This window comes from Pseudophryne corroboree, chromosome 9 (assembly GCF_028390025.1).
Source record: "Pseudophryne corroboree isolate aPseCor3 chromosome 9, aPseCor3.hap2, whole genome shotgun sequence".
Classification (NCBI taxonomy): Eukaryota; Metazoa; Chordata; class Amphibia; order Anura; family Myobatrachidae; genus Pseudophryne; species Pseudophryne corroboree.
This window is the reverse complement of record NC_086452.1, coordinates 451,192,941-451,220,378: the sequence shown is the minus strand read 5'-3', so window position 1 is coordinate 451,220,378 and position 27,438 is coordinate 451,192,941. Positions and strand designations below refer to the sequence as shown.

General features: G+C 49.1%; 1 protein-coding gene across 1 annotated transcript in view; it reads right to left on the bottom strand.

The window, feature by feature from the left end:
* ALDH1L1 (aldehyde dehydrogenase 1 family member L1) overlaps positions 1-27,438 on the bottom strand; it is a 55,790-nt gene that overhangs the window by 7,657 nt on the left and 20,695 nt on the right. Inside the window, exons 4-16 of the mRNA XM_063941197.1 lie at positions 26,610-26,775; positions 13,648-13,749; positions 12,528-12,617; positions 11,483-11,620; positions 10,583-10,711; positions 9,323-9,414; positions 6,213-6,357; positions 4,582-4,701; positions 4,260-4,387; positions 3,402-3,552; positions 3,121-3,191; positions 2,506-2,611; positions 993-1,080 (exon numbers count right to left, since the gene is read on the bottom strand). Of these exons, the coding sequence (XP_063797267.1) occupies positions 993-1,080; positions 2,506-2,611; positions 3,121-3,191; positions 3,402-3,552; positions 4,260-4,387; positions 4,582-4,701; positions 6,213-6,357; positions 9,323-9,414; positions 10,583-10,711; positions 11,483-11,620; positions 12,528-12,617; positions 13,648-13,749; positions 26,610-26,775 (1,526 nt within the window). The remainder of the gene's footprint in view (positions 1-992; positions 1,081-2,505; positions 2,612-3,120; positions 3,192-3,401; positions 3,553-4,259; positions 4,388-4,581; positions 4,702-6,212; positions 6,358-9,322; positions 9,415-10,582; positions 10,712-11,482; positions 11,621-12,527; positions 12,618-13,647; positions 13,750-26,609; positions 26,776-27,438) is intronic.

Sequence of the window (27,438 nt, the reverse complement as noted above, 5' to 3'; positions counted from 1 at the left end):
TGGTCAGTTATACACTACTGAGATATCACTTACCTGTAGTATAAACAATATACATTGTCCTCATATAGGGGTCTATTCATGAAGCAGTGAAAAGTGAGAAGTGAGGTAGTCAGCTGCTCTGTATAATCTTCTAATATGCAAATGATAAATGTTACTTCAATGCTGATTGGTTGCCATGGGCAACTTCTCCACTGGCTCACTTCTCCACACTTTTCACTGCTTTATGAATAGACCCCACAGTACATTCATTTCCACTTGAATTTCAATAGTCTTGTGCCCCAAAACAACGTGGGAGATTTACCAAAACTAGGAGAGATATAAAGTAGAGAGAGAGATAAAACACCAACCAATCAGCTCCTAACTCTTGTTACAGGCTGTGCTAGATAAATGACTGGAACTCATTGGTTGCTATGGGCAACTTCACCAATTTATCTCATAGTTGCCAATTGTCTAGCTGCCCCTCCGATTGGCATAGAGGTGGGTGATGTGGGAGGCGTGGCTTGGCAGAGGTGGCGGAGAGGGGGGTGTGATGTGGAGCAAGAAGCTGTGGGTGTGGTCGTGGCTGCGCGATCATGTCACTGAAGCCACGCCCCCACTATACAATGTCAGGATTACCGGCATTGTGCAGCAAGGTGGTGTGGCTATGATGATGCGGCAAATGGGCAGCTGGGTGGTGGGATGCGGGAGGCTCTTGGAGACTTGCCCACTTTTTCGTGGGGTTCGGGAGCTCCACACGATTTTTTGTGAGCCCCTGGCCATTCCGGGAGAGTAGGCAAGTGTGATTTATCTCTCTCCAAGATTTAATAAAATCTCCCCAAAGTATCTGATTAGCCTCCGCGTGCATAAATAGTGGCCTTTTAGTGTCCGTGGCCGCATTTAGCTGCAACCTAACCTGAATTGCCTCAGCAGAGTGTTTTGTGGCTACATATAAGTCCATTCCCTCTCATCCCTGCGGCAGACAAGTGTTCCCGCTCCCCCCATCATGGACGTACCAGCTCCCGGCAGGATGTTGACCACTCCCTTCGGAATTCCAGCTTTCACGGTTAGCTCTGCGAACTTTAGGGCTGTCAGCGGGGTCACCTGCAGAGCATAAATAAAACGAATATTCCATGTGTATGTAGGCGAGGAATAACAAATGTCCAGGCTATAAATAATCTTATAAAATACCGGTTAATGTTTTATCTAAGCCAATCTGCATAATTTCCCTGACTGATTTGCGCACATTCTGGTAATTATAACCTACATTTACCTACAGACTGTAAGCTTACACTGAGCGCCCTCTTACTCCTCTGTCTGCCTGTTACCAAACATTGGGGGTCACTCCGAGTTGATCGCTCGCTAGCTACTTTTAGCAGCCGTGCAAACGCATAGTCGCCGCCAACGGGAGAGTGTATTTTCGCTTTGCAGGTGTGCGAACGCCTGTGCTGCCGAGCTCTGCAAAAACAGTTTCTGCAGTTTCAGAGTAGGTCTGAACTTACTCAGCCCTTGCGATCACTTCAGTCTTTTTGGTGCCGGAATTGACGTCAGACACCCGCCCTCCAAACGCCCGGAAACGCCTGCGTTTTCCCTACCACTCCCAGAAAATGGTCAGTTGACACCCATAAACGTCCTCTTTCTGTCAATCTCCTTGCGATCGGCTGTGCGTATGTATTCTTCGTTAAATCCATCTCTCAGCAACGATCCGCTTTGTACCCTTACGACGCGCGTGCACATTGCGGTGCATGCGCAGTAGAAACCTGATCGCTGCGCTGTAAAAATCGTCAGCGTGCGATCAACTCAGAATGACCCCCTTTGCTGTGTTTGTCCAGTATTTAAAGTGCTATATAAAGCTGGCAGAATGTACGGTATATATCAATATTACTAAATAATGTTCTGAAAATTTTAACAATGAGAATTTGATACATTACGACCATTTATATCCTGAACATAAGTGGTTGCTCTCTGTAGGTATATTATTTCAAAACAAATTCCTGCCTTTATCCTTCAATGAGAATTTCCAAAATGATAAATTCTGTCTTGTACAGAATACAGGGGTGGTCTTCAGTATGCCGGCGGTCGGGCTCCCGGCGACCAGCATACCGGCGCCGGGAGCCCGACAGCCGCATACCGACACTTATTCTCCCTCGTGGGGGTCCACGACCCCCCTGGAGGGAGAATAAAATAGTGTGGCGCGCGTAGCGCGCCACCGTGCCCGTAGCGAGCCCGCAAGGGGCTCATTTGCGCTCGCCACACTGTCGGTAAGCCGGTGGCCGGCCTCCCGGCGCCGGTATGCTGGTCGCCGGGAGGCCGGCCGCCGGCGGATCGTAGTGAACCCAAATAGAGATGAGTAGAATTTTGGCCATTCCACTCGTTATATGTAAATTTGTTTTGTTTTTTAAAGAATTTGCAGCTTATAGCTAGAGCTGGGTGAAGTATACATTCTATTCATTCTTTCTTTCCGTCCGGAACAAAAATGATACAGGGAATTATATGCAGTTACCTCTGTTCAGGTGCCGTATGTCTCACCTGAGCTGGTTTCAGCACCACCGTGTTACCTGCAGCAAGACAGGCCGCTGCTTTCCATGCCAGCATCATAAGTGGGTAGTTCCACGGTATGACAATTCCACAGACCCTGCCAGAAACACGTTACACAAGATGAAACGCAACTGAAAATGTATACTTTTTGATGGAGCAAAAGTCATAAAAGTACGAGCAACATGTTTCTGCAGCACAATGGTAGCGTCTAGTTTCCCTTCGTGGAGAGGACCTTTCCCATAAGCCCCTGGGTCCATGTCACAAACTATTTGGAATAGTAACCTGTGGCGAGCAGTGCGGAGGGAGACACCAAGCTCGAACCGCGGAGAGCGAAGCGAGCCCGCGAGGGTCCAATGGTACATAGAACATTTTTTTTTACCTCAAACGAATGGAGAACGGAGAAAACATTTAGGTGCTGTAAGGGCGGAAGTTCTCTCCTGCCCTCTCGTTATGTCACTTCCAGGTCCTGCTCACGAAGGTAACATAGACACAACCGTAGCATAATGGGTGTCCCATGTGTTTGGATAAATACACTATATAGGGCAAGGTAGTATCTCACATTCAACTATTTGTTTGGCTACAAAAATATCACAGTAATGTGCTCACCCTATTGGTTCTCTCTTGGTGAAGGTCAAATTTCGATTTGGACGGGCTTGGTTAATCGGGATGGTGGAGCCCTGTAAGACATGGATTCTCTTAGTATATGCTAAACACGTGCATTAAAAAAAAAAAAATTTTATACGTCAGGACCGAAACATTCTGTAAAATGAGTTATCCCATTCTTGTAACTTTAGTCCCTGTGACCATGTTCTTCTGCCACTTTTACTGAATAAATTGCCTCATATTTCTGGGGTTTTTTCTACTTTTTGGGAACACCTTCCAGTCACCTGGATTTTATCGCACCATCCGGCAAAGTATCGGAATGTTTGGATGGACATCCCTACGTGGGTCTTCAAAGCCAATGTGTACACAGCACCGGAGTCTATGGACTCAATGGTGGCCAACTCCTCCTGGTGCTCTTCCATGAGGTCGGCCAGCCTAGGACAACCAAAACACAAAGAATTGAACAGAGCACATACAGTGTATTTGAGGAAGTAGGCGTTATTTCCAACAATTTTTTTTATTCTTTTCAAAAGGAAACTTTTGATAAGAATAACCCCCCTCCCCCAGAAAAAGGTTTTTGAGTAAAAAATGACATGGAGAGATCCACTCAGGCCGCCTCCAATCTAGCCACAGCCAGTCAGACTTACATGGCCCAAATCATTACTGCCCCAATCACTGGCAGTGAAAGTGGAATATCTCAGGAAGATGTGGAAAGGACATACTCTGTGCTAGGTCACTGTTCATCGAGTCATCTCCTGCTTGATAGGACACAGTTGCACCTTCTTAGACATCCTCTCCATGATGTCCGCTTATCCTTTTAGGATGTTCTTAGTGCCATGCATGGCTCTCTGATCTGTCTAGAAGGTGTTGTCCAGACTTGTGACCACTACAGTATGTAAGATACCATGTTTTGTTGATCTCTAGTCTGTTCCTCCTGTCGCTACTCAATGACTGTGTAGACCAGCAATCTTCTACATGGGATTACCACCCACCCCTGGTCCTCACATATGGCCCAGCAGCATGGCTTAACTTCTAATGCCCAACACTACTCCACAAAGGACACAACGTGGATATAGGCCCAGAGGGAGTGACACATCTGTTGCATACGTTCTTACAAGTACCACACATCACACCAATCTCACCTGTACAGCAAACGGCCCCGGTCTCTTGGGTTCATCCTGCCCCACTCCCCATTCTCAAATGCCTCCTTGGCCGCTGCCACTGCTTTGTCTATATCAGACACTTGGGCCAGAGACACTTTGCAGATGGCCTAGGAAAAGAGAATGTATATAAAAATACAGCAATCTATCACCTGTGACTCGGATTTAAAAATGGTGGGTATAGAAGTTTTACAAAAGGAGATTAGAAGCACTGGTTGTGCTGTTCTAGATGTATAAGGCCATAAAATGACAGGATTCTAATGGGATAAGCCCCAGATGCTTCTTACCACAAACCCGCACTCACATTTCCATCTGTGGGATTAATGGTGTCGTAGGTTTTCCCACCCTCAGCATCTGTGAAATGTCCGTTAATGAAAAGCTGATGAGGCATCTTGATGGTCATGTTGTTAGCACTCTTCTCCACCTAGAATAATAGCACGGATTATTGCGGAAATAGGACCTATCCACTTCACATCAGGGACGGATCTAGACTTTTCTTTGGGGGGGCGGTTTACTGTTTAATCTTGACTCCTCCCTCTACAGTCCCAACTCCTCCCATCTGCAATCCTAACTCCTCCTCTCTCAATTCTGACTGAACTTTTTGAGTGAGACTGAGATAGAGCTTTGCGATTGTTCTATGTACATGTAACTGTGCTATGGGGTAACAGTATTTATTAGCCCTAGTACCCACACACCAGCAAGTGAGGGGCAAATGCTCTGTAACCCTTGCTCTCCTGGATCCTCTGTGCTGCTGTGGTATAAGCTGCAGCACATCGTTCTGCCTCAGGCTCTCCCCGGAGAGCTCTCTTCTGCTCAAAAGTGGGCGTGACTATGACTGTGTTAGGGGGGGGGGGGGGCGGCCAACCCATTCGCTCCCCCCTAAATCCGGCCCTGCTTCACATATGGCTACAGCTCCCCCCAGTGATGGAGTGAAGCAGGACACTATGTTATATAAAGTTACCCAGACCAGCATCTGGTTTCTGCATGCAGCGGTGCAGACACTACCATATTGTGCCCACTGCTGGGACGCTGATCCTGAGGCTGCAACCTATTAATGCAATAGGAACCAGGGCGACATGAATGTTCTTCATAAACTATCTACGTTATCCATCCAGTGGTTCTTTCCCTGTATTATGTGCAGTCAACTAAAGACAGCTGTATTAGTATTGTACATCACATGCCTTCATTTACAAAAATATGGATTTTTTAATTAGCTAAAACAAGGACTTCCTCAGGACAATAGGGACGTTATAAGCATTAACTATTTGAAATATTTAAAATAAAAGTTAATTAGTAGTAAGTAACCACTGTCTAAAAACAGGTGATATTAATGAATGGGGGGGTCCAACTTTTTATTTTTTTAAATGTAAAGCCCGCTGAGTTCTATAACTAGTGGCATGTCTTCTGCGGAGCTATTAACCTAGGCCACCCACCAGAACGCTTCAACCTGGGACCTTCTCATGTTCCTGAATGAATTGCAGGACAAAGTGTAGCCTGATCCCAATCACCTATGCTTCCTCCTGCAAGCAGTTATTAGGAAGGGATGACCTGTAGTGTGGAAGGCGCCAAGGGGGGTAGAAACATCTCATAACCTTTCCTATTGCAGCTGCCAGTCACTGCACATCTTATACAGCGACCGCAGGCGGAAGCACAGGTGACTGGCATCGCATTATGCTTCTTCTAGCAAAGGATTCAGGATCACAATGAAAGGCATATGGAAAGATAGAGCAAGCTGGGGTCCAGGATGGAAGGTGTCTCTGCTGCCTTTACTGTACTCTGCTATATTGGAAGAATTCCCATAGAATTACCCACTGCCAGTGTCTTCCTAGCACTAACTGGAAATCTCCCAGAGTAAAGAATTCAGAAACCTCAAACGTTCTAAAGATATCTAGCTTATCTAATTCATGATGGTAAAAGGAAGGAGAAGGGTCTCACATAGTCTATGACTATTTCCTCCTCTCCATCCCCTCTCAGCCGCCTCACGAGCATCTGAATGAAATCCTCAAATGTGGTGGCCATGTATACGTCTTCATTTTGCAGTTGGAGCCCATTGCACTTCAGCTTCACTTCTTCCACTAGCCTGGATGGATGAGAACACTGCACCAGTATAAGGAGAGTTACACAAGCCTAGAGGGATGAGAACACTGCACCAGTATAAGGAGAGTTACACAAGCCTGGAAGGATGAGAACACTGCACCAGTATAAGGAGAGTTACATAAGCCTAGACGGATGAGAACACTGCACCAGTATAAGGAGAGATACACCAGCCTGGAGGAATGAGAACACTGCACCAGTATAAGGTGAGACATACAAGGCTGGATGGATTAAAACACTGAACCAGTATAAGGAGAATTAGACAAGCCTGGAGGGATGAGAACACTGCACCAGTGTAAGGAGAGTCACACAAGCCTGGAGGGATGAGAACACTGCACCAGTATAAGGAGAGTTACACCAGCCTGGAGGGATGAGAACACTGCACCAGTATAAGGAGAGTTACACAAGCCTGGAGGGATGAGAACACTGCACCAGTATAAGGACAGCTACACAAGCCTGGAGGGATGAGAACACTGCACCAGTATAAGGAGAGTTACACAAGCCTGGAGGGATGAGAACACTGCACCAGTATAAGGACAGCTACACAAGCCTGGAGGGATGAGAACACTGCACCAGTATAAGGAGAGTTACACAAGCCTGGAGGGATGAGAACACTGCACCAGTATAAGGAAAATCACACCAGCCTGGAGGGATGAGAACACTGCACCAGTAGAAGGAGAGTTACACTAACCTGGAGGGATGAGAACACTGCACCAGTATGATGAGAGTTACACAAGTCTGGAGAGATGAGAACACTGAACCAGTATAAGGAGAGTCACATATGCCTGGAGGAATGAGAACACTGCACCAGTATAAGGAGAGTTACACCAGCCTGGAAGAATGATAACACTGCACCAGTATAAGGAGAGTTACACCAGCCTGGAGGGATGAGAACACTGCACCAGTATAAGGAGAGTTACACAAGCCTAGAGGGATGAGAACACTGCACCGGTGTATGGAGAGTTACACCAGCCTGAAGGGATGAGAACAGTGCACCAATGTAAGGAGAGTCACACAAGCCTGGAGGGATGAGAACACTGCACCAGTATTAGGAGAGTCACACAAGGCTGGAGGGATGAGAACACTGCACCAGTGTAAGGAGAGTCACAAAAGGCTGGAGGGATGAGAACACTGCACCAGTATAAGGAGAGTCACACCAGCCTGGAGGGATGAGAACACTGCACCAGTATAAGGAGAGTCACACCAGCCTGGAGGGAGGAGAACACTGCACAAGTATAAGGAGAGTCACACCAGCCTGGAGGGAGGAGAACACTGCACCAGTATAAGGAGAGTCACACAAGCCTGGAGGGAGGAGAACACTGCACCAGTATAAGGACAGCTACACAAGCCTGGAGGGATGAGAACACTGCACCAGTATAAAGAGAGTTAAACAGTCACTTACAATGCTTCCACAAGCTGTGAATCCCAATGACTGCGGTTAGGAGGGTATTATATACAGGTCTGGTTGAAGCAACAATGGAGGTCATTCCGAGTCGTTCGCTCGGAAAATTTCTTCGCATCGCAGCGTTTTTCCGCTTAGTGCGCATGCGCAATGTCCGCACTGCGACTGCGCCAAGTAAATTTGCTATGAAGTTTGGATTTTTACTCACCGCTTTTTCTTCGCTCAGGCGATCGTAGTGTGATTGACAGGAAATGGGTGTTACTGGGCGGAAACAGGCCGTTTTATGGGCGTGTGGGAAAAAACGCTACAGTTTCCGGAAAAAACGCGGGAGTGGCTGGAGAAACGGAGGAGTGTCTGGGCGAACGCTGGGTGTGTTTGTGACGTCAAACCAGGAACGATAAGCACTGAACTGATCGCAGATGCCGAGTAAGTCTGAAGCTACTCTGAAACTGCTACGAGATGTGTAATCGCAATATTGCGAATCTTTCGTTCGCAATTTTAAGAAGCTAAGATTCACTCCCAGTAGGCGGCGGCTTAGCGTGTGCAATACTGCTAAAATCGCCTTGCGAGCGAACAACTCGGAATGAGGGCCAATGTTCCAACACAAACTTGATACTGGCTTCCCGGAACTGTTATGTGCTGCAGTGAATAATAAGAACTAGGGGGGTAATTCCAAGTTGATCACAGCAGGAATTTTGTTAGCAGTTGGGCAAAACCATGTGCACTGCAGGGGAGGCAGATATAACATGTGCAGAGAGAGTTAGATTTGGGTGGGTTATATTATTTCTGTGCAGGGTAAATACTGGCTGCTTTATTTTTACACTGCAAATTAGATTGCAGATTGAACACACCCCACCCAAATCCAACTCTCTCTGCACATGTTACATCTGCCTCCCCTGCAGTGCACATGGTTTTGCCCAATTGCTAACTAAATTCCTCCTGAGATCAACTTGGAATTACCCCCTAGGACTTTAACTTTCTGTCTTGTATAACACACAGGGATCAATCCTGTTATCCACAAAGGGTGCGATGTGCCGTTGACGCAGCATTTCAGTGCCTGCAATGGCACCCGATTTTGCACCCTCCGTCAGCTGGTTTCAGCCTTAACTTGCACAAAATTGATCGGAGCCCTAATGGGTAGCGAGCACTTTTTGGCGAGTTTGGGCTGCCGTAAAGTGCGGCCACTGCTATGATGAACACAGATAATTGGATCGACCCCACGTATGACACAGCTGAATTACTCTGTTGTTCAACAATCTTGTGTTGTCATTGGCTACAGGTTGTTGTAGCCCTGACCATAATGCTAATCTGCATATCCAAGCGTTACCAGTTCTGAGGAGGGCTGGAGATGGGTGGGCTCAGCCTCAGGCTCCGTGTCTCAGTAACCTGTCGCTATTGTCGGCTATGGTGAGTTGGATTTCTTACCGCAGGTAAGTCAGTGTAGGGAGCTTCATGCAGCCGCAGGTTGGGTATGACCTACCAACGCTTCTAGCACCCTGCAAATAGCACCTAGTGATCTACAAGCATAGATAAGTCTCCGTGAACTAACCTCACAACATCCATAGACGCTGCTCCAGCCTTGAAGAAATCAGTGGAGTCCTCAATCTCGGAGACGTTGGTCAGTATGCGTTTCCATGCAGCCTGTAAGACAAACACGCATTAGCATGAACGTGGGTGCGGGACCTTTCCTCGGGCGATGGACGGACATCCCTTGGGAGTCTAAGGCCGGGTCCACATCAAATGATGTGTTTCCCATCTGACGGCACGACCGACATATCAATATATCATTCATGGCCACTTTCACCTGCATTCCGTTGTTGCCAACCCAGCTACAGCGTGCAATTGGGGGTAGGGATGGCCAACTATGCAATGGATGACCAACGGTGGTTTCACTAACCGATGGTCATCCCTGTTCTTTGTCTGACTGGCCCGTGGACCAATCAGAGACGGGAGGGGGGGGGTTCACAGGTGTCAAAGGCGGAGCTATGCTCCGTGTCCCGGCACCATGACAGGAAAAAATTTTTTTTGGTTATGCTGTGCCATCGATGGAGGGAAACCATCTAGTTCTCCCCTGATCGATGGCAAACGTATTCTACATCGGCCGTAAACCATCGATGATTATGAATCATCAATGGTCAATGGCCATCCCTAATTGGGGGGTACACAATACATGATATGGATGAGATATGGACTAATGTGCTGTAGTAAGACTTCAGGGGAGATGTATCAAACCTTGGAGAGAGATAAAGGGAGAAGTTGCCCAAAGCACCCATCAGCGTCCAACTGTCATTTCAAGACTGTGCTAGTTACATGACAGTAAGAGGCTGACCGGTTGCTTTGGGCAACTTCTCCACTTTATGTCTCTCCAAGGCTTGATGCATCTCCCCCTTGGAGAGCTACTGTAAACTCTGTCTGTTCTCGTTATCAAAACTACAGATTTATCAGCCGCAAAATCTGACGACCCACAATTCACAATTGTTACTAGGGGGCGTGGCCAAGCGAATAAAGCATGGCCACACCATTTACTGAATACCGAGGCAGTCTTTACGTGCTGTGCTAAAAGAGGCGTGGTTACACGGTCTTGGGGATATGGCTGTGCCCCTTGCGCCCACAGATAGGCCTGGGTACTACCTACCGGCTCCTGATTATAACCTACATCTTTAGAATTCAGTATTAAACCTCTAGATTTATTTATCCAGCAATTTTCTGTATTCATTAAATCCCATTAGCAGGTCTTCCATGACATAACACGTAAACTTATATTATTATATTATATTGTCGATTACAGAATATCCCATCCCTGGCGTACCCGGATCTCAGTTGCGATGGCCTGTTCCTCCTGTGAGAGCTGCAGGCTAGCGCTGTCGGACGATCTGAAGTACTGTGACGCCGGAATCATCTTCCCGTCTTCAAACTTAATGTTCTTCACCGTAAACTGCTATTATTATCAAACATAGGGTTAAAAAATAAGTATGGAAATTTGGTAATGACTAAAACATTAGCATTCCAGCAAAACGTAGGAATCACGCTTACAATAGGTGCAGCGTTTGATTTCTCTTAAAACAAAGCAATGCTCCAGATATATGTAAGAACCAGAGATATAGAATACATCTGTGGTTACCAATGACAGAATATAGGTGGTCATTCCGAGTTGATCGCTCGCTAGCAGTTTTTAGCAGCCATGCAAACGCTATGCCGCCTCCCACTGGGAGTGTATTTTAGCTTAACAGAAGTGCGAACGAAAGGATCGCAGAGCGGCTACAAAATAATTTTGTGCAGTTTTAGAGTAGCTCAAAACCTACTCAGCGCTTGCAATAACTTCAGACTATTCAGTTCCGGATTTGACGTCACAAACGCGCCCTGCGTTCGCCCAGACACACCTGCGTTTTTCCTGGCACGCCTGTGTTTTTCCGAACACTCCCAGAAAACGTTCAGTTGACACCCGGAAATGCCCACTTCATGTCAATCACTCTGCGGCTGCCTGTGCGACTGAAAAGCTTCGCTAGACCCTGTGTAAAACTACATTGTTTGTTGTAATAGTACGTCGCGCGTGCGCATTGCGCCGCATACGCATGCGCAGAAGTGCAGTTTTTTGCCTCATCGCTGCACAGCGAACGAATGCAGCTAGCGAACAACTCGGAATGACCACCATTGGACAGAACTCGGGCTGGGGCTACCGCAAGCTCTTTTACCCACACAAAGCACCCACCGTGTTTCCATCATTGCCAAAGAGTACCAGGCCATTCTTGGTCACCACACCTGGCCTGGATGCTCCAGGGATCTCCAGAAGGTCTCCATCAGGATTTGGTCCATTACTAGTGAGCGCCGAACCGAAAAATGTCAGTTTCTGCATAAAAAGACACAGACGAATGAATGATATCCTAATGTACAGTATATAGGAGCGTTTGGCAAAAATGTTTTGAATCTGTTAAGCCAAGCCTAGGAGACAAAAGACTATTGATGAATGTGCTGTCTTTGAATAATAAATAAATACATGCAAATGAGATTCAGTTGTTTACTATGAGTTATTGTCAGTGGTGCCGAGAGGGGGGGGGACAAATTACCCAGGCCCAGGTCTGATGGAGGGGCCCAGTGGGGCATACTTGCCTACCTGACCCTCTCCATGAGGGAGAAAATGCTCTGTTCCTGGACTTTCCTGGTAATGTATGATTGCCATCACCTGTGGTGAAACACCTTTCTTATCAATTAACTAGCTCACCACAGGTGATGGCAATCATACATTACCAGGAAAGTCCAGGAACAGAGCATTTTCTCCCTCATGGAGAGGGTCAGGTAGGCAAGTATGCAGTGGGGGCCCGGACCCCCTCCCCATTACCTGGCAGCAGCAGCTGCAGCTCTTCTCCTCAGCCAATCACATGCTGCTGTGTGCTGGGCTGCAGTGTGGCCGAGGAGGCACTTAAAAAAGTAAAAATACAATTTTTTTCAGTATTTTTTTCTTAGGGTGCATGACCACACCCCTGTGATAAGGCCACGCCCCCTGAAAAGTACCTGGGCCCAGCCAGGCTCTCAACTGCCCTGGTTATTGTAGAAGTGTCTAAAATCTATGGTGTCTATCACTGTAGCTTGACTCTGCTGTAGTACTGCTTGTGACCAAGAGGTGGCATTACAGAGCCAAGTTAATCTTTCAAGGTCTTTTTTTTATTAAACTTGCACATACTGGAAGTGTAAGAATCTTGAGATACACGGTATAGGACTTTGGGTGGAATTTTGCGATAATTGTGCTGGACACTCACTGTTCCGTTGACCTCTGTCCAGGCTCCTGGCACCTTATCGTTCCCCCTTACAAAGTTGTGGATGTCTTCTGCGGACTGGTCCCAGTTGATCTACGGATTAAAAGTAACACCAAAAAAATCTGAGCGCAACCTTAAATAAAATAAAAAGTACGGTGATGAAAAACATTCCATTAAACTTAATCCCTGTAAAACATGCATTTATCTATGAAGAGGGATGAGTAGGGTCAGTTTTTTTAATGAGAAGTAAAACAAAAACACACAATGAAATCTAAAAGAAAATTGTGAAAATTGCTAGCACTAGGAAATTGGGGTTCAAAAAGACCTAATAATATGAATGAATTTGTCTATAGTCACACAAGAAGATTTCATGCTCACAAAGAGCTATGGCCCTCATTCCAAGTTGTTCGCTCGCTAGCTGCTTTTAGCAGCATTGCACACGCTATGCCGCCGCCCTCTGGGAGTGTATCTTAGTTTAGCAGAATAGCGAACGAAAGATTAGCAGAAATGCTACTAAATAATTATTTGCAGTTTCTGAGTAGCTCCAGACCTACTCACAGATTGCGATCACCTCAGTCCGTTTAGTTCCTGCTTCTTGCCACAGCTCGCATTGATGTGCCATCCTGGATGAGCTGCATTACCTGAGCCACTGGTGTGGGTTGTAGGGAGGTCATACAGGCACGTGGAGGCCACACACACTACTGAGCCTCATTTTGACTTGTTTTAAGGACATTACATCAAAGTTGGATCAGCCTGTAGTGTGTTTTTCCACTTTAATTTTGAGGGTGACTCCAAATCCAGACCTCCATGGGTTAATAAATTTGATTTCCATTGATCATTTTTGTGTGTTGTTTGTTGTTTTAGTGTTCCCTTTATTTTTTGAGCAGTATATATATATATATATATATTTATTTTTTATTTTTTATTTTTTTTGCAGCTAGTAACCACAAGTCACAGGTGCATTAATATTACAGTAATTACATTTAATCCATGAAGTTGACGCTTTAGGGCCTGAAGCTGAGTATATGCTTCTCTAGAGAGGGGCAGGTGATAGGGTTAGATTCCAGAGCAGGTCCAGAAAAGATAATGATGTTTAATATTGCAGTGTAACCCACAGACTCACCTTGGCATTCTCTTTCTTCTGTATTGGGTCATAAGTGGCGCCCTCTGTTGGCTGAGTGATCCTTGGGGCTGTGCCTTGTGCAATGAGTCTCACGGCTTCCACCTAGGACAGATACATTTGTAAACCAGTAAGTCTGCGTCCCCCGGTGACGCTCAGTATGAAAATACAGTGGCTCTATGTGGCCCTTGGCTCATGTTCTGTGTACAAATTATATTTGTGGCATCTGACCTTAATGGGGCGGGCTGCAATCTGGAAGATTCTACTGTACGCTGGAGATTGGGTTCAGAAGGGGGAGGGGGGGGTAGTTGTGGGAAACCAGATTTACTACCTTATGACTCCGTTCAACTAATACAGGGTGTGTGCGTGTGCTAGTCGCCCACTGATTTTACGCCGTCATTAATATTGGCACTTGCAGCAGACCTATACTCAGGTGCAAGAGATCGGTCAGAAACAGACAGGCACGGCTCAGAGTAGCACAGAGATATACTGTAAGTACTCGCCCATGTCGCTCCTACAAATCAGGGTGGCTACGTGCAATCACACTGTCACAACCCAGTTCCTGCCCCGAAATGCCCTATTTCATGGAAAGACAGAGATCCGGCCACATTTTCTTGGAATAGGAATAGGATAGACATGCGCAAAGATGGGTAAATTCGCTTCTGCACATGCGCTGTATACAGGGGCGGATCCAGAGGTGGGGCTGCAACGCAGTTCAGAATTCAAAGAGGGGAGTCACGCCAACTGCCAGTGAGTCCCGGCCGGCGATGTTTGGGGTGGCAGTTGGTGGCAGTTGGTGCAGCTCCTCCATTTGAATTTTGGAGTGTGCTACAGCCCCACCTCTGAGCCGCCACTGGCTCGGAACCCCAAAGTGATTCCAAACTGGGACTCAATTCGCCTCGGAACCCCTAAGATCGGGTGCGTTCCTATATCAGGAAAACATATCTCTAGTTGGTATTGGCGCTTTAGAAATACGGGCTGACAAGCCGGAATCTCACACCCATGCCCGCGTCAAACAGGCAATTATGTTAGTCCTATATTGTGATTTTTAAGCATTATTAGTTCATATCAAGGTAAATATTAATTCAGATGTTGGCACAAAGAAAATTGCCATTTATTAAACAAATAACCCTCAATTGTTGTACTAGCTGTTAAGGGCAGATGTATTAAGCCTGGAGAAGTGATAAAGCAGTGATAAGTGCAAGGTGATAACGCACCGGACAATCAGCTCCTGTCAATTTACATATTGGAGCTGATTATCTGGTGCATTATCACCTTGCACTGAAAAAACTTCTATATACTTCTGTAGATAAAGAAATGTTCCGAACATGGTACGTACCCAGTCACTTCTGTTGCTCATTTAGATACCAGTGTTGGCACAGAAGTGATGGTGGATATGTTTAGTGTATAAGCACTAGGCAGCAGATATATGTGGCAGATACCTCGCTTATAGCACGCCGAGAATACGACCCATCAGCACTTCTCCCCCAATCTCCCTACACCAGGGGTGTCAAACACAAGGCCCGCGGGCCAAATCCGGCCCGCCAGACCTCGTCTGATGGCCCGCGGTGCCGCCGCCAGCCTTGCAGCCTCCCCTTTTTTTTTCAATGAATTTACTCCGTGCCTGCACGGAGTAAATTCATTTTAAAAATGGCTCAAGTTAAAAAAAATAAAATAAATTTACTTACCTTCCGGGACCTGGCCCGACTTCTTCCTGCCCCGCACTGCTCCCTGGGTGTCGGACGTGACGTCCGCCCGACATCTCCAGGGATCAGAGGAGCGCGCGGACGCCGCGGAGAGGAGCAAGAAGAAAGAAGTAAAAGAAAGAAAGAAGTAAAAGGTAAGTAAAGTAAATGGAGGGGGCAGATGGCTGGGCACTATAAAAGGGGGCAGATGGCTGGGCACTATAAAAGGGGGCAGATGGCTGGGCACTATAAAAGGGGGCAGATGGCTGGGCACTATAAAAGGGGGCAGATGGCTGGGCACTATAAAAGGGGGCAGATGGCTGGGCACTATAAAAGGGGGCAGATGGCTGGGCACTATAAAAGGGGGCAGATGGCTGGGCACTATAAAAGGGGGCACATGGCTGGGCACTATAAAAGGGGGCACATACATTATTACAAAAAACAGTAATAATTGAATGCAGTGACATTAATTTATGATAATAAAGAGTGGACACATAGACCTACAGATACAACCGGCCCTTTGATGGGGACCAAACTGCTGATGCGGCCCCCGATGAATTTGAGTTTGACACCCCTGCCCTACACAGTCACAGAAGCAGAGAGTGCCAGCTGTAAATGTTATGCAAGAGTTACAGTTTCACCCGCATAGTTCCAAATACTATTCATGTGACCGTGAGCGGACTCAAATTCAATATTGAGTCATGTCATGAATGAGCCAAAACTAATATGTACTTAACCTACAAATGAAAGTGGATTTACAGCTTCTGAGTCTCTTTTTGTTGCACCGATTATCAAGGACGTTAAACAGACTGGAGCTGAATTTCATTATTGAAATGTTCAATTGATTTATTATTTAATGACAACTGTCCACCTTCCAACCTGTTCTGTGGCCACCATGGGTCATATTTTGTTTGGATATGCGGATGTGCTTATACCCCGCCCCCCCCCCCCCCCTCATCTGTACCCTACTCTTTCTCCGCAAATGTCCAAAAGCGCAAAATGTGTCTCAGGGCCTAATTCAGACCTGATCGCTAAGGTGCGTTTCTTGCATCCCTGCGATCAGGTGGTCGCCGCCTACAGGGGGAGGGGGAAATCACTGTGCAGGGGTGCAATCGCATGTGCAGGAGAGCTGCACAAACAGAAGTTTGTGCAGTCTCTGCGCAGCCCAGGACTTACTCTTCCAGTGCGATGATCGGGGCCGGAGCTGACGTCAGAAACCCTCCCTCCAAACGCCTGGTCCCTCCTGCGTTTTTCCGGACACTCCCTCCCTTGCCACCCACAAACGGCCTCTTCCTGTCAGTCACCTTGCGATAGCTTTTCTCGCACCATCCCGTCGCTGCCCGCCGATCCCCGTCGCTGCGGACCGACACGCCTGCACATTGTGGTGCATACGCATGCGCAGTACAGACCTGATTGCAGGCTGTACGAAAATGCAGCCTAGCGATCAGGTCTGAATTAAGCCCTCAGTCGGCATGTGTATGGATGTGAAGGAATACTTGGCGCACATGTTCCCCTCATAAGTTATTTGGGTTTTAGCTCCCCGAATAACAGCGCTGCAGGCCAGGTTGGCACTTTAAAAAAAAAAAGAATAATGCTAATAAAATCCACCGTTACGGGCTGTCTCCTTTAAAAGTTTATACTTTGTTAAGTATTGTGGCATTGTGTACAGGGCACCAGACCTGCCAGGTCTTCGTGTTGAATGATTTCTACTAGAGATATTTTGGGCACCTGTACTTAGGGGGGCATGGTCACACAAGCGAGGTGGCCATCCCCCATGTGTGGCTCCATCCCAGTGGCAATCATGGGCCCCAGGCAGTGATTATCCCCCCACACCTCCCCACTCTGTACCCCTGAATGACCACTATTTTCACCTATGTGACCTGACGTTGCTATAGAATCCTTCCCGTCCTTCATTTGATGTCCCAAATAAGGTGAAACAGTTCTAATTCCAGGGACTCGTGCCCCTGGCCCTGGGATCACGGCTGCACCAGGAGACAGGATTATGGGAAAGGAGGACTTGTGAATTAAAGACGGGTGTGGATCATGGGGTAAACAGTAAGTAGGTCGACAGTCATTAGGTTTACATTGACTAGGTCGACACCTGAAACAGGTCAACATGGTCATTAGGTCAACATGGAAAAAGGCCGACATGAGTTTTTTAAAAATATTTTTGGTGTCGTTTTCTTCGTAAAGTGACCGGGAACCCCAATTAGTGCACCGTGTCCTCCCGCATGGCGGGTGAATTTTGGGCAGGGTGCCTCCCTCCGCTACCGCTGCGCTCGGCACAGTTTATTATTCCCAATAGTAGTCCACGTGGATCGTAAAGTATGAAAAAGTAAAAAAAAAAAAAAGTGGAGAACTCACGTCGACCTAGTGACCATGTCGACTTAATGCATGTCGACCAATAGTGGTGGACCTATTGAGTGTCGATCTAAAGGCTGAATACCTTAAAGACTTGGGGTGGGGGAAAAGTAACGCTTTTGGATAAAATTGTGATGGAAGGGGCCCAGTAATGGCCACAGCAAGAAATCAGATAGAACACAAGTTATTTTGGGGATGTGAGATCTTAAGACGGAAAATGAAAGAATCTATTGTTCCTGAGCGGACGCGCCGATCATAAAACAATCTGGTGACTCCGCCACACGTGTGCAGCAGATATATCTTAATCAAAAATGACATTTTATGGCCAAACTAACAATATAAATATTTCAGATTACTATCGCCACACCCACACTGGCCATGATCCATTCTGATTTATAGCAGACGATGAACGTTCGGAAATGAACTACTGAGCTAGTCCAGGATGCAGGTGGACCAGGGGGAGAAGTTGCCATAGCAACCAGATCAGCTTCTAACTACCATTTTATAGAATGTACTTGATAAGTGTGACCTCTAAGCTGATTGGTTGCTATGGGCAACTTCTTCACGGTTCCTCTAAACTCTTTTCAGCGCTTGATACCTGTGTATCGTCTGATAGATTGTTTATTACACACACTCTAAAAAGCAATTACCAGTTCCCCCCTACCAGGGGCCCGGCCTACTCAACAAGAGGGGGCGTGGAGAGCTCTAGACCAATCAGACTCCTGGCCTAACTCCCTCTGCTTGTTACATTAGTACTAGGTGCTTCATCGCGCCCTACGGGCGCTCTTCACACTGTCGCAAGGGGCTACGCCCCCTTAACCCTTGCATGCCTTTCTGGGGTTTAATATTTGTATTATATGGAGTATTACCTGCATTCCTTTGTTAGTGGTTAAATATTGCACAATGAAAGGGCGTGCGATGGTGAAGGAGGCGCAGCCCCTTGCGACGGCGTGAACAGCACCTGCAGGGCACGATGTACAGAATGTAGCGGGTGCGGGGGGGACTGCGGATGGTGTCTGTAGATGCTGCGGGTGGAGGGGAGGCAGAAGTGGGGGTGGGGCCCGGATGGGAAAGGTTCGGGAGGTGCTGCGCGTGGGGGAGGGGCAGAGGAGTGGGGGATGCAGATGGGGGAGGGGTCCGGAGGCACCGCAGGTGGGGGAGGGGCAGGGGTGCCACGGGTGGGAGAGGGGCAGGTGTGGGGATGTTGTGGATGGGTGAAGGGTTCCGGAGGTGCTGTGGGATGGGAAGGGACGGGTGTGCCGGGGGTTGGGTAGGGGACCGCAGGCACCATGGGTAGGGTAGGGGCAGGTACGGGTGTTGCGGCGGATGGGAAAGGAGGTCCGGAGGTGCTGCAGGTGGTGGAGGGGCAGGTGCAGGGGTGCCATTGGTGGGGGAGGGGTGGGTGAGGGGGGGACCGCTGATGGAGGAGGGTGTCTGCAGATGCTGCGGGTGGAGGGGGGCAGGTGTGGGGGGAGACGTATAAGGGGGGTGAATGGTGGAAGGGGCCTGGAGGTGCTGTGGGTGGTGAAGGGGTGGAGGAGTGGGAGCCACGGGTGGTGTAGGGGGTCTGGAGGCACAGCATGTGGGGGAGGGGTGGAGTGCCGCATGTGGTGGAGGGGAAGGTGCGGAGGTGTGGTGCATTGGGGAGAGGTCTGGAGGCGCTGCGGGTACTGTACATGCCATAAAAGGTAGTTGGAGGGTATGCAGTAACAGGGCCAGGACAGGGGTGACAGGGTCAGTACAGGGTTGACGGGGCCAGGACAGGGGTGACGGGGCCAGGACAGGGGTGACGGGGCCAGGACAGAAATGATAGGGACAGGATAGGGGTGACAGGGCCAGGGTAGGGGCGGCAGGACCAGGACAGGGGTGACGGGGCCAGTATAGGGTTCACAGGGCAAGCACAGGGGTGACAGGGCCAGGATAGGGGTAACAGGGCCAGCATAAGGGTGACAGGGCCAGGATAAGGGTGAAAGGGCCAGAATAAGGGTGGCAGGGCAAGGCCAGGGACATGACAGAACACAGGGCACGGGAGAGATTGGTATTAGGGACAAAACAGTGGTGACAGACAGATGTGTCTTACCGGAGTCACTGCTGCTGGCTGCTGCTGTTCCATTCCAACCTGTTGGGATCTGCTGCTGCTGGAGACTTGGCATGGCTGACTCTCTCAGGCTGGAGTCCTGCTTTCTCTGCCAGTCCGCATCCCTCCCCCCCCTCCTCAGTCACACACCGCAGACCTCGCGCAGCTGCCGGGCACTGTGGTAAGGTGAGACTGGAAATGACTGCTTAGCCCCCAGGAGATGCTGCGGCTGGAGGGAGGAGGGGGTCATAGCATGCACGTGGCGCGGACCTCACGGCTTCCGGGCACTGTGGTAAGGGGAGACTGGGAGTGACTGGTTAGCTCCCAGGAGACGCTGCGGCTGGAGGGAGGAGTGGGTCAGAGCCTGCAAGCAGCTCGGATTTCTGCAGCGCTACCCGCCAGCTAAAGTGTGTGAATGAGCTGGGCGCACTCCACTGCGGGTGGCAGAGCTGCAGCTAGCGGTGGGGTTGCCGGGGCTGGAGATAACAGAGGCAGTATGGAACCTGCACAGCGGCAGGTGCCTCACTAAACTGCAGCTAAGAAGCGTGGAGTGTGTCAGAAAGTGACGCTCCTCCGCACCAGAGAGACCCTGCTGAGTATGCCGATGTGGGGGGTCAAGCACACAGTGAGCCGGTGCCCGTCTGTCTGTATGACATACCCCTCACACACCCCCATACCTCCCAAATGTCCCGATTTTCGCGGGACAGTCCCATTTTTTGGGGTCTGTCCCGCTGTCCCACCAGCGGGTCGCAGTGTCCTGCGGTGGGGGGGGGGGGCAGTTGGAAAGCTCCTGTACTCGCTGTTCTGCTTAGCAGAGCAGCGGTGAATAGTGGAGACAGAGGGAGAGGGGGCATCAGGGGGTACGGATTAATGGGGGGGTTCCAGCAGCAGAGCCGGATTAAGGGGGGGGGGGGGGCGGGGGATACGTACCGTTGGCCCCACAGTTTTAGAGGCCCCCCCGGCTGGAGTAGCTCTGTCCCAGCTCAGAAGCTCCCCCCCCCCCCCTGTCCTGCCAGCAACAGTGGCAGCATTGTGCTACAGTCAGCACACGCTGCTGCATATTGGCAGGTCTGTGGTGTTGCAGGGAGGCAGCAGTCTCCCTGCTTTCTTCTCCCTGTGCGGGTGTGTAGGGGGGAGCGACCACCTCCTCTGGATTTAGCCCTAGCTGAGGGGCCAAAATCCCATAAAAAAATTTAAAACAAAAATCGGAATTTGCATAAGGGGGCGTGGCCGCGCGGTCCGCGATTAGGCCACGCCCCCAACCCCCAGCAGGCACAGCAATGAGATAGGGCTCCCCTGTCTCAAGTGCCCTGGGCCCCCCGGACTCATAATCAGCCCCTGGGGGCATGCCAGCAGCTCACAGAGCGCTGGGCATGCCCCCTCACTGACGAAAACGGGGACCCTCCCGTGAAGCCACGCCCCCTTTTCGCAGAGTGTTTCCCTCCTTCTGCCTGGAGAAAGCTCCTGCAGAAAGCTGGGAGGTATGCAGCCCTGTCTGTGACATGCCCAATGCCCATGCTATCTGCTTCTGCTCCTAGTCTCCTGTAGATTTGGCCAGATCTCTGTGACTCATTTGAATAACTCCGCCCACTGTTGTGACTCCGCCCAGCGTTAGCAAATGAATCACAAGGTCACAGAATAGGGCTATTATATAGGAGATTTCATGTTCTACTACACATAACTAGGTCACAAACATTGTTATGTGCTAGGATATATTTACAGCAGTAAAAAAAAATTATCAGAGATACAGAGAACCACCAGGGCTGGACTGGGGGCCTCATGCGGCCCCGGCATTCTAGTGTGTGCGCACAACAATGGGTGCGGACATGAATCATATATGTTGTGCGGCCAAGGAGAGCGCCAGGAGGTGGAGCCGCTCGGCCTGAACTCTGCCATGAGGTCAAGCAGAGCTGCTCGGCCAGGCAGTTATGCCAGACCGGCCCATCAGGTCATCGACCCTCCTTCTAGCATTTGCCAGATGGCCAGTCCGGCCCTGAAGGCCAGTCATCCACTGAACCCTGAGTTTACTCTAGGTCAGCAATACAACAGCTCGTTAAAGTCAGCAATGGGGGGGGGGGGGTATTTGGATATTTTCAGTAGGTGGATTGATGAAAGTAAAGAAATAAGTGGAGTAATTCAGTAACAAAGCGCAAGAGTATATGTGGCAGGTGGGGTTCCGCTTGGGTGTTTGCTCATTACTCATAGGGGAGAAGGTCTGAGTGTGAGCAATATCTCCCGGACAGATCCAAGGGCTCTGATTTTATAGTAGTGTCAGAGAGGAACTGGCTTACATAGTTACTGGTCCTGTCCAATAAGTGCCCCCCCCCCCCCATGAGCACTGAAACCCCCCCATATGTATCAAAAAGAATCTGCATCAGACTGTGGGGTCTATTTACTAAGCATTGGATGGAGATAAAGTGGACGGAGATAAAGTACCAGCCAATCAGCTCCTAACTGTCATTTTTCAAACACAGCCTGTAACATGTCAGTTAGGAGCTGATTGGCTGGTACTTTATCTCTGTCCACTTTATATCCATTCAAGGTTTAGTAAATAGATCTCCTTATCTTATGTGGGGGCGTTGCAGACAGGGGCCCTGCTTAGCGGATTTTACAGGTCTCCAAGATTTCTAATACTAGCGTGGAATGAGTGGCAGAGAACCCCAGGACCATGTACGCCACCTTATATGTGCCATCACCATCATCACCATCACTTGATTCTCTTTTAAACAACTGAAACTTGAAACCTCATTTTTGTGTGTGGGCAGTGGCAAACGCAGGATTTCTAGAGGGGGGCGGGGGGGGGTTCCAAATGTAATCCACAGTCTACCACTCTGCAGAACATGGAATACAGTATTAATATGTAACACTATAGACGGTCTATAGTATAGACTGTATCAAGCATTTAAATAATATAAATAAGATAAGTGGTCACGAAAAAGGTTAAACATACTATAATAAATAAATAAATAAATACGCAAACACAATAGAACCAGTACTACACTTTCTAAGCACACATTCTCCCATCTCATGATAAGGCTCCTGTCTCTTCTTCCTGGTAGCTACTCTTTGGTCCAGTGCACTGATTGGGTACTCAGAGCCACACACAGCAAACTTGATAGAAGAAGTTGCTACCACTGGGCATGTGTAGCAGTTCTGCTCTGTCTCCGCAGCTCTAATAATCGTATTATATACCATTGCTATTGTCAAAATTTGAGCCAATTACCAAGAGAAGGGGGTTTCCGGGCAACCAGAAACCCCCCCCTGCGTTTGCCTATGGTGGGTGTAATACAGGACTCTATAGTCCACCACCCACAGCTGCATTTAGCTGGCTCTGTTCATGTAGATCATTAATGTGTACAGAAAGCTGAGCCTACTGCCAACTGGAAAATTAAAGAGAACGTCCAAACAATTACAGCGGTCAACACGAATTTTGAGCCTGGGTTCTCCATATCTGATTTTTATTTCTTCCACATTACTAATTAAAGAAAAAATAGTTTTACCCGAAAAAGTTTACTTTTGTAGCTATCAGAATGAAATTACGGATTTTAAGAAAATTTCCCTATTTTCATAACTTTATTGTACGGAAAAATAAAACAAACTTTTGTTATGAATTTGAATTACTTTTATTTACATTTTTTGGGGGGGCGGGCCGCGGCGGCTGTATGATGTCACACGCAGCCGCTGCGACGGGTAGCTCCCCGCCTGCGCGGGGCTGGCTGGGAGCTACTCATCCACTACAAAAGCATCGCCGCTGTGCGGTGCTTTTGTACTTGTAGGGGGGGGGGCGGGCCTGACACGCGGGGCGGACTAGCCCTGTGCCGTCAGGGAATCTGGTCGTAGGACATCTACAATCAGGTCTGAATCACCCCCCATGTGCACTGCAGGGGGGGGGGGGGATGTAACATGTGCAGAGAGAGTTAGATTTGGGTGGGTCATATTGTTTCTGTGCAGGGTAAATACTGGCTGCTTTATTTTTACACTGCAATTTAGATTTCAGTTTGAACACAACCCACCCAAATCTAACTCTCTCTGCACATGTTACATCTGCCCCACCTGCAGTGCACGTGGGCCCTCATTCCGAGTTAATCGCTAGCTGCCGTTGTTCGCTGCGTAGCGATCATTTTAAAAAATGGCTAAACTGCGCATGCATATGCACCGCAAAGCGCACACGCGGCGTACAGGTACAAAGAGCATTGTGGTTTTGCACAGGTTCTAGCGACGCTTTCAGTTGCACTGGCGGTCGCAAGGAGATTGACTGGAAGTGGGAGTTTCTGGGTGGCAACTGATCGTTTTCTGGGAGTGTTTGGGAAAACGCAGGCGTGGCCGGGCGTTTGCTGGGCGGGAATCTGACGTCATTACCGTGTCATCCGTCGCAGCAATCATCGCACAGGATAAGTAACTACAGGGCTGGTCTTGTTCTGCACAAAATGTCTTTGCAGCCGCTCTGCTGCACAGGCGTTCGCACTCCTGCAAAGCGAAAATACACTCCCCCGTGGGCGACGACTATGCGTTTGCACGGCTGCTAAAAACAGCTAGCGAGCGATCAACTCAGAATGAGGGCCATGGTTTTGCCCAACTGCTAACAAATTTGCTGCTGCGATCAGGTCTGAATTACCCCATAATCTCCCATCATACTCGCATTTTATTGCCCCTGATAACGACGTTCAAAGTCCATCACATCTTGATGAAAACGTTCACCTTGCTCTTCCGAATAGGCACCCATGGCCGAAACTAGGATTTTTTGTACCCGGGGCAAAGCAGTAATCTGGCGGACCCCCCCCCCCCCCCCCCCCCCCCCCCCCCTTCCCCCATGCACACACACACAAAGACTTTGGAACATACTTGCCTACTCTCCCGGAATGGCCGGGAGGCTCCCGAAAATCGGGTGACCCTCCCGGCCCCCCGGAAAAGCAGGCAGGTCTCCCGATCTCAGGGGTCCTCTCTGCCCGGCCGCCCTCTTAGCGAGTTAAGTGGGCGGTCCGGGCAGGAGATGATGCGATTCTTGTTGAATCGCATCATCATAGCCACGCCCCCTGCTGTATAATGCCGGTAATAGCGGCATTACACAGCGGGGGGCGTGGCTTACACGACGTGATTTCCGCCGCCACGCCCCCATCCCGCCTCCGCAACGCCCCGTCTCTGGCCCACCCCCCTCTGGACGTAACCTCACTGCCCGCCCCCCTGCTGAGCCGACCTGGCTGCTCTCTTCCGGAGAGAGCAGCCTAGAAGTCGGCAAGTATGCTTTGGAACCATGTCAAAAAACACAGTAATAAACAATTGGCAAAGTGACAACCAGCACCCATTCCTTGGGAAAATGGATAGGAACACAAGAAAACTAACATGCACCTCAGATACAGTATTGTGGGGTACTCTGCCAGTCAGGAGCTAGGACCAATTAAAGGGGAGGAGTACCAACTTTCTGGGGAGGAGACAGAGAGGAGTCCCTAGGACTGGCTGGTGTAATATACCTGATGTAAGCCATGCAGTCACTGTATCACACACACTAGGGGGGAGGACTCTAACTGGCCAACTGCTGTAGGACTACAAATCCCTGCATGCAAATTGGGACCTAGGACCACACTTTGGGAGGCAGCAGCTGTCCTGGCGTATAGAGACCTCACCTCACTGCCCAGACTAATTATCGGGTGCTGCTTCATTCTCTCGCCCTGTCCTCCTCTGGTGAAGCTGCTGTGCAGGAAGGGGGGAGGCACTGAGGAACAGGGCCGGGGGCAGACATAGTTTACACAGTCACAGGAGTGTGTGAACAGCCACCCCCTCCCCATTCATAAGTGTTCTAGTTGCCGGGGGGTGGTTCCCAGGAGTCCACAATGGTGGTACTGGGGAGCAGTGACCTGCAGAGAGGGTTCTGCTACCTGGCAGTAGGTAGCCCCTTAGTGCACTGTCCTCCTCTGGTGGAACTGCGTGTGGGAAGGGGGAGGCGCTGGGGAACAGACCTGGGGCAGACATCACTTACACAGGCACAGGAGTGTGTGAGCGGCCATGGACCAGTGCTTGGGAAATGAAAGGGGGCAGCTGGAGAGTCCTTGGACACTGCCCCTGCCCCATTCATTAGCGTTCTAGTTGCCGGGGAGCGGGGAGTTTCATTGGTGGTGCTGGGGTGCGGGTACCTGCAATGAGGGTTCTTGGAGCCGGCAGAAGGTAGCCTCTTAGGGCTGAGAGGAAGGAGGGGAGGCAGAGAAACCATCTCTGCACCCTCTCAGATTCTGCACCCGGGGCGCATGCCCCCTTAGCCCCCCCCTAGTTGCGGCCATGCATGTTATCTTTAAATTGGTCCAAGTCAGCATGTAACATGCACTTTAAGGGACAGTCTGCAACCCATGTGACAGGTCAAAGGGTAACAAATCCTCCATATTTCTTACTACTCAGTTATCTGTGCATGAGTTGCTGACAGTCTGTGTTAAGTCTTCTCTACCCCGGAGACTTATTCTCTTATTTCCTAAAGGGGCATACACACAGAGAGATCCATGCTTAAGTTCTAAGCAATTTGACTAGATTGATTAGAAATGAAGCACGGATCTCTCCGTGTGTATGCCTATAGCAATAGCGATGTGTGGCCCCGCGCGTCGCTATCGCCGGTACTATCGCAGGCACAATCTAGCACACTGCTGGGTGAAATGAATGGACAATCCCCCCTCTCCCCCCCCCCCCCCCCCCCTTCCTCGCTCAGCACACATCTTCCCCATGTGTACGGGGCATTAGTATTGATCTATCATTTACCCTCCTCCCATATTTTTCTGATGCGCTGGTGGGACAGGGTTTTTGGCCTGGACACGCATGTTAACGTTACATTGTACATATTACTATTATAGCTGTATACTGACCATGCCTTTCACTCCTTCCGGAAAGAGGAATCTGTTGTATAGGGAATTCACTGTGTCGTCTACAAGAACCTCACACTCCTTCTGCAGCAGGATGTCTCCCGTGTCCAGCCCGTCATCGGCCCAGAATATGGTGAAGCCCCCCGTCTTGTCCCCCTGCATCAGTGTCCTAGCAGGTAGTGCAGATTAGACATTGGGTTACAGTTGGCGCAGCCATCTACTGTCACATTTAAATAAAGCTTTTTGTATAAAGACCAGCAAAGAGTGTGATTGGTAGTTTGTGATGTCATACACCAACATATATATTTGTTAACAACTATTTATGCATTTATTGTATAGAGCTAACGTAGCCGCAGCACCTTACATTTTTGAGAAAAAAAACAAGACTGGGGAATAACAGACAAGAGCCAAGAAGGCTCGGCTTGTAAGCTTACACTCTGTGGGTCTAATTCAGACCCCGTCGCTGATTAACCAAAATCGCTACATAGCGATTCTTGTTCATCCGCGCATGCCTGAGTGCAAGGTCCTAAACTACATTCTCTGCAGAACGCAGTTTAAGACCTGTGGGTATCGACGGCACGTTTTTTGGGCGTCAAAGCCTCGTTTAAGGGGCACGGTCCAGACAACTCAGGCGTGTCTGGAGCGCTGCTGGGGCGGGTCGCGACGGCTGCATGATGTCACACGCAGTCGCTGCAACCAAAAACATGGCGGCTAGCCGCCTGCCTCCGCCAGGCAGGGAGCTAATCACCAGGTGAGAAAGCATCACCTAGAAAGGATCTGACAAAGCACTATTCAATGAACGGCCAAATCTGACTGTCAGATTTGGCTGTTC